Source organism: Mytilus trossulus, chromosome 6 (assembly GCF_036588685.1).
Source record: "Mytilus trossulus isolate FHL-02 chromosome 6, PNRI_Mtr1.1.1.hap1, whole genome shotgun sequence".
NCBI lineage: Eukaryota > Metazoa > Mollusca > Bivalvia > Mytilida > Mytilidae > Mytilus > Mytilus trossulus.
The window spans coordinates 10,942,510-10,957,861 of record NC_086378.1 but is presented as its reverse complement, the minus strand read 5'-3'; the positions used below and the strand labels follow the sequence as shown (position 1 = coordinate 10,957,861).

The window sequence follows — 15,352 nt, the reverse complement described above, 5'->3', positions numbered from 1 at the left end:
CTGGTGTCCCCCAGGGATCAGTTCTGGGCCCTCTTCTCTTTGTCTTATATATTAATGATATTACTGATAAGCTTACTTCACTGTGTCGGCTATTTGCTGACGACACATCATTCAACTATTCTGGTAGCGATGGAGAACAGATTAGATCTGTTATTGATCGCGACTTGAAAGAGCTGGATGTTTGGTCTTCTAAATGGCTTATGTCATTTAACCCAGATAAAACCGAAATTATGATTTTTTCAAATATTGAGACTCCAGACCTCAGCTTTTCCTTAAATGGTAAAAATATACCTTTAAGTACATCTCATAAGCACCTGGGAGTTAATTTCAGTAGTGACGCAAAATGGAACAATCATATTGAAAGTATAATTACAAGTGTAAAGAAACACTTAAATGTATTACGTAAACTTAAATATCGATTATCTCGAATAATTTAGAAAAACTATACTTAGTTTTTATAAGACCCATTTTCTAATATGCCACGGAAGTGTGGGATAATTGTGGAATAGGCTACTCAAATAAATTAGAAAATTTACAATTAGAGGCCGCAAGAATAGTAACAGGTCTACCAATATTTACAAAAACTGAAACTTTATATTCTGAGGTTGGCTGGGAATCTCTTTTTGAAAGAAGAAGGAGATGTTTTATAACATGAACCAAAAGCATGCACCAGAATATCTTTGTAATCTAGTACCTCCTTGTGTACAAAGTACAAACAACTACCCGTTGCGAAATGGTCATGATATTATTGTTCCATTTTGTAGACTTTCCCTTACTACTGAATCGTTTATTCACTCTACTATACGTAACTGGAATAAACTTGATCCAAAAATTTGCAGTGTCGACTCTATTTCTTAATTTAAGAAAGAATTAAAAAACGATAGTCTAGTATGTAAAATTGAAACGTTTTATTTGTACGGCCCAAGGAAATTAAATATTATCTTAACGCAATTGCGATGTTCCGCTTCACCATTGAACAATGACCTATTTAGAGCTAACATTATAAATGATCCTTCTTGTCATTGTGGGTCCGATATTGAGGATGTCTACCATTACTTCTTCGTTTGCCCAAAATACACATTATGTAGGAAAAACTTATTCGATAACCTTAACTGGCTATCTGAAAACTTTGTTTTAGATACAAAACTATTAATTTGCGGACACTTGGAACTCTCGAACGAACAAAATATTCAAATTTTCAAACAAGTTCAGAATTACATAAAAAGGTCAAACAGATTTCTTATGCCTTGATAGAGCGTTATTATTATTGCTGTCACAGGACGTCATCGTTGTCATCAATCCACAAGTCATCGTCACAGAGGTATACAAAATCATCAAAAAAATTAGAGTCAGATATTCTTATGAATATCCTTTTCATATTGGATGCAAATTTTATAAAGTCCGAAGCAGACACTTTGCAGTCAAAGCTTTTTAACGGAGGTACTACACAGGCGTCAAAAGGCGTCAAAAGGCGTCATTATGTAGTAAAGGGGGTTGGTTCAAAAGGTGTCACTATGGAGGAAAGGGTTAAGTTAAATAAATTTGGATTGACTTTGAATTCAGATTCATTTCTCAGAAATTGATGATTATTTTTCAATTTCATTTCAGTGCTACATTCCTCTTGTAGAATACTTTCCTGGTCATCAACATTTGGGGTACTACAACCTTCTTTCATACTTTTTTGACTGGGACGGTTTTGCAAGTAGGTCATTTCTCAGAAAGCTATAATGTACTGTGTTACATTGTATTGCTATTTATAGAAATATTATAGTTATTATGACAAGATATACATTCTTGAGGAAATTTAGTTAGCTTTTGCATGGGGAAAAAAAATTGATATATATGATCACCAATGCAGTTTTGTCATAGAAAAAATCTGTTTAAACAACATTCTGGTCACAGTGACATATTTTCTTCCATATTTTTAAAAGGTTCACTTGTGTGTCTTGCATTCACAATGTATCAGTATGAGATCATTTATAAATTTTTAAAAGTGGATATAGATGATCTTTTGAATTGATTAAGATGAAAAGGTCAATTTATTAGCAACCACCCAGGTAAAATAGAACATCTATACGTTTAACAGACGTTTTATGAGTTGATATGGACGTATTACGGATAGGAAGCAACAGACATTTTAAGTCTGGTACTATTCGTCCGTAAGTCATTGGTATAATAAGGATGTGGTATAACCGATTTTTTTTACATATTACACCCGTAGCTATTTTACCTGTGTAATATAACTATGAAACAAATGTTTATTTCAGATATCCATACAAACCATGGAATACAGTTCACCAGTGATGATTTGGGACAGAAACAATCTAATGATTGGGACAGTTTCCCCTCTGATGGACGATTACCAGCCCCTCCCACCCCAGGATTACTGAGCATCAATGGTTATGATAGACATGGCCATCCTCCACCCAGTCCGGGGTTACTCAGTATTAATTCTGTATGGAGTGAACTGGGGAAAATTAGCTCAAGAAGGTCTTCATATACTGAATCTAATGAAAGGTATATTAAAGTTAACTATAGTTGTATGCATGGAGAAAAAGCTTTGGTCTGAGGTATATCATTATACAAGAATAATGAAGTGAGCAACATACTACAATAAATTTGCCATTGATGTCAAATTCTCAAAAGGACAAAAAAAAATATATGAATATGGTAAACCACTGTCATCTGACTAGACTAGCACGTTAAAATTTTGCAAGACTGTTACATTTACATATGGCAGGACTGAAATATTACATATGACAGGACTGAAATATTACATATGACAGGACTGGAACATTAACATAGGACAGGAATAGCATTTAAGGTGGAATGGGTGTCTTTTGCCATCTTGGATTGTAATAAACCGATAACCTAAGGTCCAGATTTTTTTATCAAGTTAGCAAAATTTGATGCAGGAATGCAGATATATAATGTAAATGTTCATTTAAAAAAAGTTAATAAGAATATAACTTATAAATATAAATATTTTACAAGTTTTGACGTGTAGATTATTTTTGGTTGCTTTTAAATGTTTTTAAATTGGCATTTTAAGGGGAGGTAACTCTAAAACAGTAGGAATCTACATGAAATTTTCTTATCTTGTGTTTTTGCCAAAAAAAACGTATGTTAACCCTATCTTTTCTTTTGATATTCTCAAAGCATGAACACAATCCATACCTGCCAACTGTCACTATTTGTGGGGGATTTCCCCTATGAAAGCTTCCAAATGGAAATTTTGAAAGAGCAATTTTGTCCAAATTCTTAAACAAAGCAGTTAATTATGCCCCACCTGTGCGTCCATCCGTCTGTTCATTCGTTCGTTCGTTCGTTTGTTCGTTCGTTCGTTTGTTCGTTCGTTCGTTCGTTCAGGTTAAAGTTTTTGGTCAAGGTAGTTTTTGATGAAGTTGAAGTCCAATCAACTTCAGACTTAGTACACATGTTCCCTATGATATGATCTCTCTAATTTAATTGCCAAATTAGGCTTTGGACCCCAATTTCACGGTCTACTGAACATAGAAAATGATAGTGTAAGTTTCAGGTTAAAGTTTTTGGTCAAGGTAGTTTTTGATTTAGTTGAAGTCCAATCAACTTGAAACTTTGTACACAATGTTCCTAAGGTTATGATCTTTCTAATTTAAATGCCAAATTATATTTTTTATCCCAATTTCACGGTCCACTGAACATAGAAAATGATAATGGGAGTGGGGCATCTGTGTACTATGGACACATTCTTGTTTTATAAATTCTAAAGGCTATAAAAAGTATAAAAAAAAAGCCAAAAAATAACAGTAAAATTCATTTGAAGACCCCCTTGAAGGTTTTTTTGGGACCACAAGATTCATCTTGCACGTAAAACCCCCATTGGCATTTTGAAAAGTTGGCAGGTGTGACAATCATATGATTCAAATTCACATTCACATATGGTGGGGCTGGCACATTATTAAATATAAAGCAAGGACTTAGGTTAAACTATAGTTTTATATTTCTCAGTCTGCCTTTAGTGTCTGTAGAAGAATCCGTTAAACAGAAAAAGCAGCAAATCTGAGCTACTTACTCAAAACTATATAGATTTATTATCATACAATCTAAACTATATAGATCTATTATCATAATATTAAGATTATAATATTGAAAATTAATGTAGTAATATAGTAATAATGTTCCTATTCATTTATGCACAGAGAAAATGATTTATATAATAGCATACCATAAATATTAATGGACTATTGGGTAAAATCAGGGAGAAGTATATACAGTGAATATTTTTGTCACAGATGGTATTGATTCCCAGGGAAATAAACATCAGGCCAGTAATTGATATGTCTTATAAAACAATGTAATATTTCACTTTTATTAGATTTATATTTAAATGAATGTTGGGTTTTTGTGTATTTTTCATTAATTGCATTTAGATTGTATAGAAAAAATTTGAAATTTGAATTGACATTATACAAAATACAATTTAGATTTGACATTGAAATTTGAAATTTACTGGTTTTCTTGGTGTTTTTTTTGTTAATATCTTTTTTTCTTCAGATTTTGAAGGTTATTACTTATTTTTATTTATTGGTAGTTACACAAATCTAAGCTTCTTTTAATTAAGAATATGTGTTTTCAACCACACACACTGAAACCTCAATGACATATTGATTGTGGGTTTAAGGTTAAGTCAGACATAGAAATGAACTTTATTGCCACTAAAATTTATATTATAGATTGTAAGTGTATTGGTCTTGTAACAGAGCCAATAGGGAATATTTTTATTTATCGCATTGTTTAATATATGATAGATGTCCTTATTCAGATCTAAAATAAGATAAAGCCTAACAAGCACATATTCTTATGATATTATATGTATTTATACAAACATGGCAGGAATAGATTACTTATAAGGACACTTTTTGTGTAGATGAAATATGGAACTGGAGGCAGTTCTTGAATCCAACTGGTCAGTATTTGATTCTTTCTTTAAAAATACAAATGCCAAAAGTGTATTAAACTTTTTAGACCCTATATCTAATTATATAATGTCTTTTCATTTGTGACAGCTATTAGTCCTCTTTGCAGCCTTTGGATAATTGCATTTTTGTCTTCTTGTCTGACCTGAAAGGCTTAGTAGTTTGAATCAAACTGCATGCATAATTAATGTATGAAACGGTCTTTGTAAATATTCCCTTCAAACAAATGGAATGAAAGTTTCTATTTTATGTAGCTCCTTTAGAAGTGGATCTTTGTCCAACCTCAGCAGTAGTCTCAGTGAGCATGGGGATTAATGTCCAACCTCAAGATAATCTTATTACTTCAGATTTATATGATATTTCTATTTTATGTAGCTCCTTTAGAAGTGGATCTTTGTCCAACCTCAGCAGTAGTCTCAGTGAGCATCTACATAACTTGGTCAGAGCTTTCTCTAGTAGGACAGAAAGGGTCAAGGCCAGTACAGTAATTCCACCTTCACCTTCAGACACACCAGAGTATGATGCTAATTCAGATGCCTTATCAGGTATATTTAATCTTTACACATTTATACATAACTTGGTCAGAGCTTTCTCTAGTCGGACAGAAAGGGTCAAGGCCAGTACAGTAATTCCACCTTCACCTTCAGACAGACCAGAGTATGACACTAATTCAGATGCCTTATCAGGTATATTTAATCTTTAAACATTTATACATAACTTGGTCAGAGCTTTCTCTAGTAGGACAGAAAGGGTCAAGGCCAGTACAGTAATTCCACCTTCACCTTCAGACACACCAAAGTATGACCCTAATTCAGATGCCTTATCAGGTATATTTAATCTTTAAACATTTATACATAACTTGGTCAGAGCTTTCTCTAGTCGGACAGAAAGGGTCAAGGCCAGAACAGTAATTCCACCTTCTCCTTCAGACACACCAGAGTATGATGCTATTTCAGATGCCTTATCAGGTATATTTAATCTATCAAAGTTTTACATAAAATACTTAAGCTTGAGGCTTTTATCAAAACTAGTTTTAATTTCTCCTAAAACCTTGTTGTTGTAATACTCTTTAACCCTGTCCCTTCCTTTGTATGTATGTCCGTCCCTTTAAATTTTGTTACTTTTTTCCAGGAAGTACAAACAATAGTTTCCTGAAAGTTGTTTTCCACTTCATGTTATGATCATGCTATACTGTGTGAAGGAGTTTCAGATCCATTGCTCATCAAATTTCTGTTTACGGAATACTTATAATATAATTTTTCTAATGCATACTGGCCATTTATGAAATTTTTATGGTATTTTTCTATATAACTGCATATAACAGCTTCCTGAAAATTATTATAAGGCTTCATGTGAACATGCTTTACCATGTAATGTGCTCTTAGATTCATCTTACTTCAACTTCCTGTTTATTGGAATACTTAAGACAGGGGTTACATTAGTGATCAACAGCTTACAGGTCTACCTGCTAAAATATGAAGATACTTTCCATTTAATTAGGGATTAGTACCTTGACAAAGATGACAAAATTTCATTAATGATGATACAAAAGTGAATGAATATGACTAAAGGTTAATAATTTAAACATTCTTTTGAGCAAATAAGCAAACAAAATTGATGTATTTATGGACTAACAGATTTAACAGGTAATGTTCGTCATATTTTCAGCAATCACCAATTTTGAAGAGCCACCACAAAGAACACATAGGATTGATTCGTTCATTCCTGGTCACAAGCCTACTCCTACAGGTGAACCTGAAGAAGAACATCACCTGTTCAGGTGTTGTAGATCAACCAGATTTACATGTAAAATTCCAAAGGTGTTTGAAGCACAGAGTAAGTAGTTTAAATTCAAAAATTATGGTGATTTTGTCATTTTTGACTAAAACAGGATTTAAACAGGATTTTTCTCAATTACGCACAATTTAATAAAATCACATTTTAGATTTCTCAATTATCGCAAAATTTAAAATCACATTTTAGAATTGAGAAAAATTCTGTTTAATTCATATAAAAAGTTTCAAAATGCAAGTTTAAATTTTTGCTATTATATTACCCTGTTGCATTTTTTGCAAAGATAAAAACATCCCAATAATTTCTAAATTTTCAGTAGTTTTCTCTGCTTCTTTTTATACTTGAATCTGTAGCTTTTGATAAAAACACAATTTTCCATTCAGTTTTCCACTATCCACAGTTTTAAGAAAGAAATACAGGCAAACAAGGATCATTCACCTACAAATTATACAGAAGGTAACAATGATGCTCAACATGAATTAATAATCACCATTGATATTTTGTTAACAGTACAAAAGTATTAACAAATTTTTGCACAATTTTTATTTGGTAAAGATTGCATGAAACACAATCAAAATTCTATGCTACTGACTTGATATCTAAATAAGCCAAGGCTTATCACAACCTTTTTGATACACTTATAAAACAACAACAACAACAATACTTTATTTTAAGAGGGTTACACAGTTAGCTATATAACTAATCTTCCCTGAGGCCCTCGTAATGAAAAATCAAACAAAATGCAAACATATACATTGCATACATACATTAGTATAAAAAGTCAAGTATGATAATAATGTTCAATACAACTTGATAAAATGTGATGAAAAAATAAACATGATAAAATAAAGTGCATTGATCATAACATTCTATGCATCCTATCTATGAACATTTCCAAAAATATACCAATGTAATATATGCTCAGATATTCAAGTCACAAATTAATAATGCACCTGTCAAGAAAATGACAATACAGGAATCTAATATCTGTTCTTAAAATATAAATAATGTCATTGTTAAAGTCATCTTAAAAAAATTGAAGTTATCTCCCTTTGTCCAGAATTGTAGTTAAATCAACTACATTTGTACAACCAATGCTTTTTACAATGCAATTTTTAATTTTTCTTCCCACTGATAAATTAAAGTAATCTTTACCCTCTAGTGCTTACAAGTTTTCTATTGGTTCTGTTGTGAAAGATATGAATTCTATAGAATGCATCTTTAGAATAAATACAAGGGGAGATAATGGTATCACTATAAAATCAAAAATAATAAAGAGATATAGGAAGATGTGGTGTGAGTGCCAATGAGACAACGCTCCATCCAAATAACAATTTAAAAAAAAAGTAAACCATTATAGGTCAATGTATGGCCTTCAACACGGAGCCTTGGCTCACACCGAAAACAACAAGCATAATAAAGGTTTATTTTGTTACATAAACTTTCATTTTATGATGGATCGCTATATCCATTGTATGAGGGTATATCACATTTTTTTTTAACAAAATTGATGAAGTAAAAAAAATACAAAGACTTCCTAATTTTTTGGTGTTTTTTTTTATACATGTTCGTCAATGTTTTAGGTAAAATTTACATGGGGTGGTTATTTTTGGTAACTTGTACGTTTATGTACAATGCCTATGCCATTCCACTGAGAGCATCATTCCAAACAAGATACATGGATGACAAGACCAAACTCTATTGGTTAATAGCAGACTATACAGCTGATGTTATTTATTTATTGGATATTTTAGTGTTCAAACCGAGGCTGACCTATTTAGTCAGCGGATTGAATGAGGTAAATTTGCAATTAGTTTGTTTAGGAAGTTGTAGTAAAATGAATTATAGATTGTTGAATATATAAAAGTAATTTGTATTTGATTGTTGATTATATTTAAAGTGCAAACTAATTTGTTTTTAAAAAGGAAGCTGCATACATGATAACAAAGGCTGTTTTTATTCCAATTAATGAATACCACAGAAAAATGATTTCCCAAATTAAGTGCAAGCATTTGAGCTTCTGCAATAGACTTAATTATGTACATTGAAAAAAAATACAGAAATTATTGAAAGCCAGATTTACATAGATCAGTTGGAGCATAAAACCACAATTCATTTAAACTGACTGTCTTGAAAGTTAAATAAATGAATTTGAGAATATCAATTAGGTTCTTAATACAGAAATATACAATTCTTTTATTCATTTTCATTTTTCTTCCTTATTTAATAATATTACAACATATATGGTATCTGAGGATAATCATGTTTTAAATGAATATTTGTAATATATCAGTTTTTTCTTCTTCAATAGGTTATTGATGCTCATTAGTTATCTTATTGTTTAGAAAGTGTCTGTTTAATGTTTTTGTAGACTGATGTTAAAAAAACAAGAAAACATTACATGAAGAAGAGTATATTCAAGGTAATTTTCACAGATTTTATGATTACAAAAAATGTAGAGTCAGTTATATTTTGTGGATACCAATTTTCATGTTTTAAGAAAAATTGGATCTTTAATTTTGAGGTTTTTCTAAAGTCTGCCTAGAAAAATTGTATTTCATTGAACATTTGAATTTATTGTGTACCTTAACCACAAAATCAACTTGCTTTTACCACCTATGCATTCAGAAGCATTGTCGCTTACTTTCCATGTAAAGGGAGCTGTTGAATAAATAAAATGCTATAATGCTATATTGCACAAATGATTCAGCAAATTGAATTCTTATAATAGATTATCAACATTGCTGTCATTAGGGAAATTTGATTAAGTACTTATGGAACAAACAGTTTATCCTTCATAAGGAAGACCATAAAGACGAAAAAGTATAAAAATATAGTATTATATACCAATACACATAAATAACAGCGCCTAGAGATGTTTCATAGCCTGACTGGTTTCATTCCAAAAAGGACCTTCATCAGAGGCAGAATGGTGGATTAATGTTTGCACCCTATTTATATAGATATGGTAACCAGCGGTTGAATTAACCATAAAAAGACCATAAAGACGATGTATGTTAACAGTGCAGGAATACAGGCAATGACCTCTATTTGGTAAATTGCATCATAAAGCACGTGATGAACGTTTCTATTGGAAGACATAACTTAAAAGTGGTCTATTGTATTGGTTACTGTAATATTTGATGTTTTTATTCCAGTTTGATGTTTTGTCATTGATGCCGTTAGACATATTTTACTTGGTGACTGGTATACATGGAACATCTGCCTTACTGAGACTCCCAAGACTGATGAAGGTAAACATTTCACAACATAATATTACATCATGAGGAGCTATGTCACAAAAAGTATTTGAAATTAAATACTGTTCATTCAGAAGAATAATAATGAAGGTTTTTGGGTGAAGATTGCAAGAAATGCAATCATATCCCTGTGGTACTGATTTGATATGTAAATCTTCTAACGTTTATCACTTCTTGTGAGATGTATACTTAAAATGTAGTGCCATAAACATACTATCCTATCCATGAAATTGTTTAGAAATTTATCAATGAAATGCATGCTCAGATATTCAAGATACAAAACGATATGTCAAGAAAATTACATATTTTGTGTAAAGTGCAGGAATTGAAGATCTGTTCTAAAAGTAATCAATGATAACGTTAAAGTTAACATTAAAATTAGAGTTATCTCCCATTGTCTCTTATTGTACTTGAATCAACTACAACAATTGCTTTATACAATACAATGTTTAATTTTACTTCCCATTTATAGATTTAAGGTGGTACCTAACACTACAGGGAGATATATCTGCAAAATCAGTTAAACCTTTTAATAACGTTGTGTTATTAAGGGAATATTTAGCTTCTCAATTATCAAAATAAGTGTCTGTCAAACTGCTATGTAACCAGTGTAATTTTTCTGATGAAATGGTTGGTTCAAATTTTTTGAAATTTTTATATTTTTGTCAAAGGGTCAAAGCAAATATTGTGTCAAAATTTTATGAAAATTAAACGAGCCAAATTATTTTTTAGTAAAAGTGTTGGGTACCACCTTAAGACAATCTTTGCCCTTCAGTGCTTACAAACACTTTGATTCTACTCATTACGCTCCTCGGCTCTTCGAGGATGTAACTTTAGCATTCATTTCCCGATGTGCAACGAGGCATCTCATTTAAAAGAGGTCAAAATCCTTGACCTATGGGTATAACATAGCTATACCTAGCTATAAATACTGCGGCTATTACCTGTGCCAATCATATTATTTTTCGAGCAGCGAGGTGTCTAACTCGTTATAATCTGTGACGACGTCCAGAATTTTAAGATTTTGTAAAACTGAGAACGTTGTTCCAGTATAAAATGTTTTATAAACATTAATTATCTTGAGAACTTATTATCCAAGTTCGTTAATTACAACGTATTTTATCGTTGTTCTATTTTCTAAACCTTGTTCTAAAAATACACGTGTACTGTGATGTGTAACACACAGGTGCTTATCACGTAATCAATGGTGGACCGAACGCGTTCACTCTTTAATAATTAATATCGTAGTTATTTTTAACACGAATGAATCTCTATACAGAAATATATGAGTAGAATATCTTTCTTGTTCTAAGGTAAGTTCAAAGTGTACGGAGGTGTACTCGTATATTCTTGCTATAATGTACCCACGTAGTGACGTACAATTTATAGAAAATATAGCAAATATATTTGAGATTTATTATCACAAAATGTTGTGATTAAAATACATTTCTTATTCCAATATAAGAAACTGTAATGTAGTGCATTGGAATATGCTAGACTACGTGTCGATATGAAACACCTGTATGTGTGTTACTATAAATAGACAAAGTTAGTGATTTTTCGGAAGGCATTATGTGCCACTTACAATCTAAGGTATCTGAAAACCTTTGCTAAAATATGTTATATCAAATAACGTTCAAATAGCTAATTTTTAAAAGCTTATTTGTCTAAAGCAATTAATGAGCCTAGAGACTTAGTCCTTGGTGTGTCATAAATGTGACAACAGTTCAGAATGAACTTACAATATTGTTTTAACAACCAGAATATATACAGAATACGTATATCTTTAATATGCAAAGCCATAAAGGCTTTAAAATAAGCTCTTTGAGAGATAATAATACTGTGTTACAGTTGAAATATTTACAGAAATAATATTATGTGATTGATATTTAATATCTGAATATTGAGTAGCAAGTGGTATATCACGGCAAACAAGACCAGATATAGGTCGAAGGTGGAACATCTAAGCATTTAATGAATAGTTCCTTGTAGAGCATTTAACATGCCACTAACAAACAATTGATTAGGTAGAAACATACTGTAGAAAATAATAGTAAAACAATTATTATTGTTTGAAAAATTTGCAACAATGCATTTTTAAAATATGCAAACTTTTGTTGCATAATTCTGTACATGAAGTTAATCTCATGTCTTTACTATGATTTAAGATTTATATCTTTATCTTGGCAAAAATAAAGCAGAGGATTATTGCCAATTGTTAACTTAAGCTTTTTGCTTTTGAAAAAGAATTAGTGCAATATGATAATAATGTTGTAAATTGTGAGAAGTGTAATGCCAACATATCAAAACATACTAGTTGATATCAAATAGTAAAAAAGAAAGATCATAGGATCTTCTGAAAAAATTATATGATTGACTTGCATTGGTCAGATGTAAATTCCTTTTCTCAAGGATAATTTTTATGATGTTGACATAACATGCATTATATTATTACCGACCAGGCAAGGGCTGTAAACAGTATAGTCGGTCAAGGTCGTTAAAAACTTCCATATATATATGCAGTGTGGAAGGAAATAAAAATAATTTCCATTGGATGGTTTTATCATTGCCTTGAAATTCATTAAGGTAGATTTCAGATTATGAATACAATTATTTGACACTTGTAAAATGATACGTTCATGTACATTTATTACCATATTTTTATAAAATATAATAAGAGTTTTTTCAGTCTTATATCTTGGCATTGTTATAACATTAATTATGAATATAACAAACAAAGCCTTGGAATAGGTAAACAGTAGCTCTTTTCTGAAGAAAAAGCTCAAAGTTATTGTTCTCATTAATAAGAACACAATTGTAGATCTTGATCTTGCTGTCTACAAGGTACCAGTAATAGTAAACAACTTTTTACTGTAAAATATAGTTTGAGATACAACTATACTAATTATTTAGACTCTGCCAAGAAAGGATTATTTCCAAAAAGTCCCTATTTTGACTTGCAGAAAATAGTGTATAAAGGTGCTTTTTTGACAAGACAAATTGTGCTTTACAATCTAAGTAATGATACTAGATATGATAAACTTTAATATATTTATTAAATTGCTAATGGTAGCAGCAATGAGTGTTACAGAACTATACAAAACAAGAAGATTTTTCTCTCAACATGCAAAGTTTGGTTTGATGTTGGACATGACACATCTGACATTTTCCTTTTTTAAAGGAATACTATAATGTACATTGGATATGTGCATCACTAATCTTTAAGTGACTATTAAAGTGTTGCCTTGTTATAGGCTATAAGTCATATCTCTGTAAACATTTGTATATAATGTTAAGGGGACTAATCTTCTACAAATTTTTCGTGTCAGATAGCATATACTGAAGAAAGTAGTATTACATGAATTTATGTAGAATTTATAAAGTTTCTATAATGATAATCAAATGATTATATTGCATCTATGCATCTGTATTATTGAAATCCATGATGGTTATTAAAAATACAAAAAGAAAATGGTGATCTTTCTAGACTGCATGAGCTTGAGATAGAATTGCTATATTGATGCTTTTGTATCATCAGTTTATAAGAATTGACATAGTCATACTATGATATATATATATATTATATATTATATATCATTTATATATTTTATGCTCCATCGAGAAATGAAACTTTGAAAAGTCTCCTATCATTTTTTGTCTATAAAGCATTAGAACTTGCAAAGCAAATTGCAAACTTATATTTTGTACATGTACACTGGAATTTCTTTTCAGTTCAATAAGAATTTACTTTTCTTAAATATATGTAGTTATATTGCTTTAAATATAACATAGCCATAATTTATATAATATCAGATGTATATATATAGAAAATAGTACATGTAAGATGTATCATAAGCATATTGTACAATAGAGCAGTTCAAGACTTGATTGATATAGGTTATTATATACAGTAATAGTTATATTCCTTCAATATCTAACATGTGTATGGATATCAGGATGGGTGAAGGTCATTTTCAAATGTTACAGTTTACAATGAAGTATAAACTTTGTAACCCTTCTCCAGTTCTTTTCAAGATAATTATCAGATTATCAGATGAGTGTTCACAGAACAGTATTACTTAAATGTTAGAATTTTTAAAAACACGCTGGATCCGGTTTTAAATCTGGATATATTGATCTATATTAATTCTTATAACATAAGATATTAAATAGCTACACTGTATAATTTGTTTATACTTAATGAAATATCATAACGATGATACTTTTGAGATGGTTTACTTTAGAATGGTACATTAGATGCAGTAGGTATATGTAGACCTAGTCTGTATGATGTGTTGGACTTTATAAGATTGAATTTATTATCAATACTGTTTGATATATAAATGTATATAATTCATATACTACATATACCCATCATGCCCATTGTCATAATCTAACATGGAATGTAAATTTACTGAACCAGATATCAAATACTATATTGTAGTTGGTATATTCCAGATAAAAATGAATAAGATGAAATTTGTAAATATAGTCACTTCATTAAGTGTCCTGAATAAGAACTACAGTAGAGGCTGTTCATCTTTGACATCTACATGTAGTTTTAAATAAGTCAACCTTTTATTCTTAACAGGTGACCTTTGTGTGAAAGTAATCACCTATGTATGACTTTTTAATATGACTCAGAGAGGAGTTTTTGATTGCTAAGTTATGTTAAAGTTATGAATATTAATTCTATTTGAAGCTTTCGTTGCTTACTTGAGCTTTTGAATCAATTTTTCTGTTCTTACAATATTAAAGACAGACTGAATGTCATGCAAAGAGATAATACTTGTAGAACTTGCAGTGACGGTTTTTAGCTTGTAAATGTACTAGATATTTTACCATGGATTGATATTAGATAAATCATGTATACATAATATTGAAATCTTCAGAAGGCTAATGAAAATCTGTATATGGCTGTGTTTTCATGTTATTTAAACTACTGTCTCCTGAATTTGTTCTCAAATTCTTGTTTTTTCATACACATCTGAACTACAGAGAGTGTCATGTTAGAAGAGTACAAAAAAGAAGGGCTACAGGATTAAACACTTTCAAATATTAAAGACAAGTGTTGCTGAATAATATGTCAGTAGATATTTAGATATACAATTAATGGTTTGTAAGCAAGTATCAGGCAAATGGTATTTTGAAATTTCTAAACTTGATATATAGATATAGGAAGATGTGGTATGAGTGTTATATATGCTCTTTATATAGTTAAAAGAATTTCTCTTGAATGTAAAGAATAAGTTATTATTCTTGAAAATAGTGAAATTCAGACTACAAAATTTATTGATATTTTGATATATATTTATTTTCAAAATTACTTGAAATGTTTTT

The 15,352-nt window shown here is 30.5% G+C and overlaps 1 protein-coding gene across 1 annotated transcript in view; it reads left to right on the top strand.

Moving 5' to 3' along the window:
* The window catches only part of LOC134720788 (uncharacterized), a 51,664-nt gene that overhangs the window by 21,562 nt on the left and 14,750 nt on the right, over nt 1-15,352 (top strand). The window contains exons 3-8 of the mRNA XM_063583287.1: nt 2,268-2,517; nt 5,334-5,503; nt 6,627-6,794; nt 8,336-8,550; nt 9,124-9,174; nt 9,911-10,006. Coding sequence (XP_063439357.1) covers nt 2,268-2,517; nt 5,334-5,503; nt 6,627-6,794; nt 8,336-8,550; nt 9,124-9,174; nt 9,911-10,006 — 950 coding nt within the window. The remainder of the gene's footprint in view (nt 1-2,267; nt 2,518-5,333; nt 5,504-6,626; nt 6,795-8,335; nt 8,551-9,123; nt 9,175-9,910; nt 10,007-15,352) is intronic.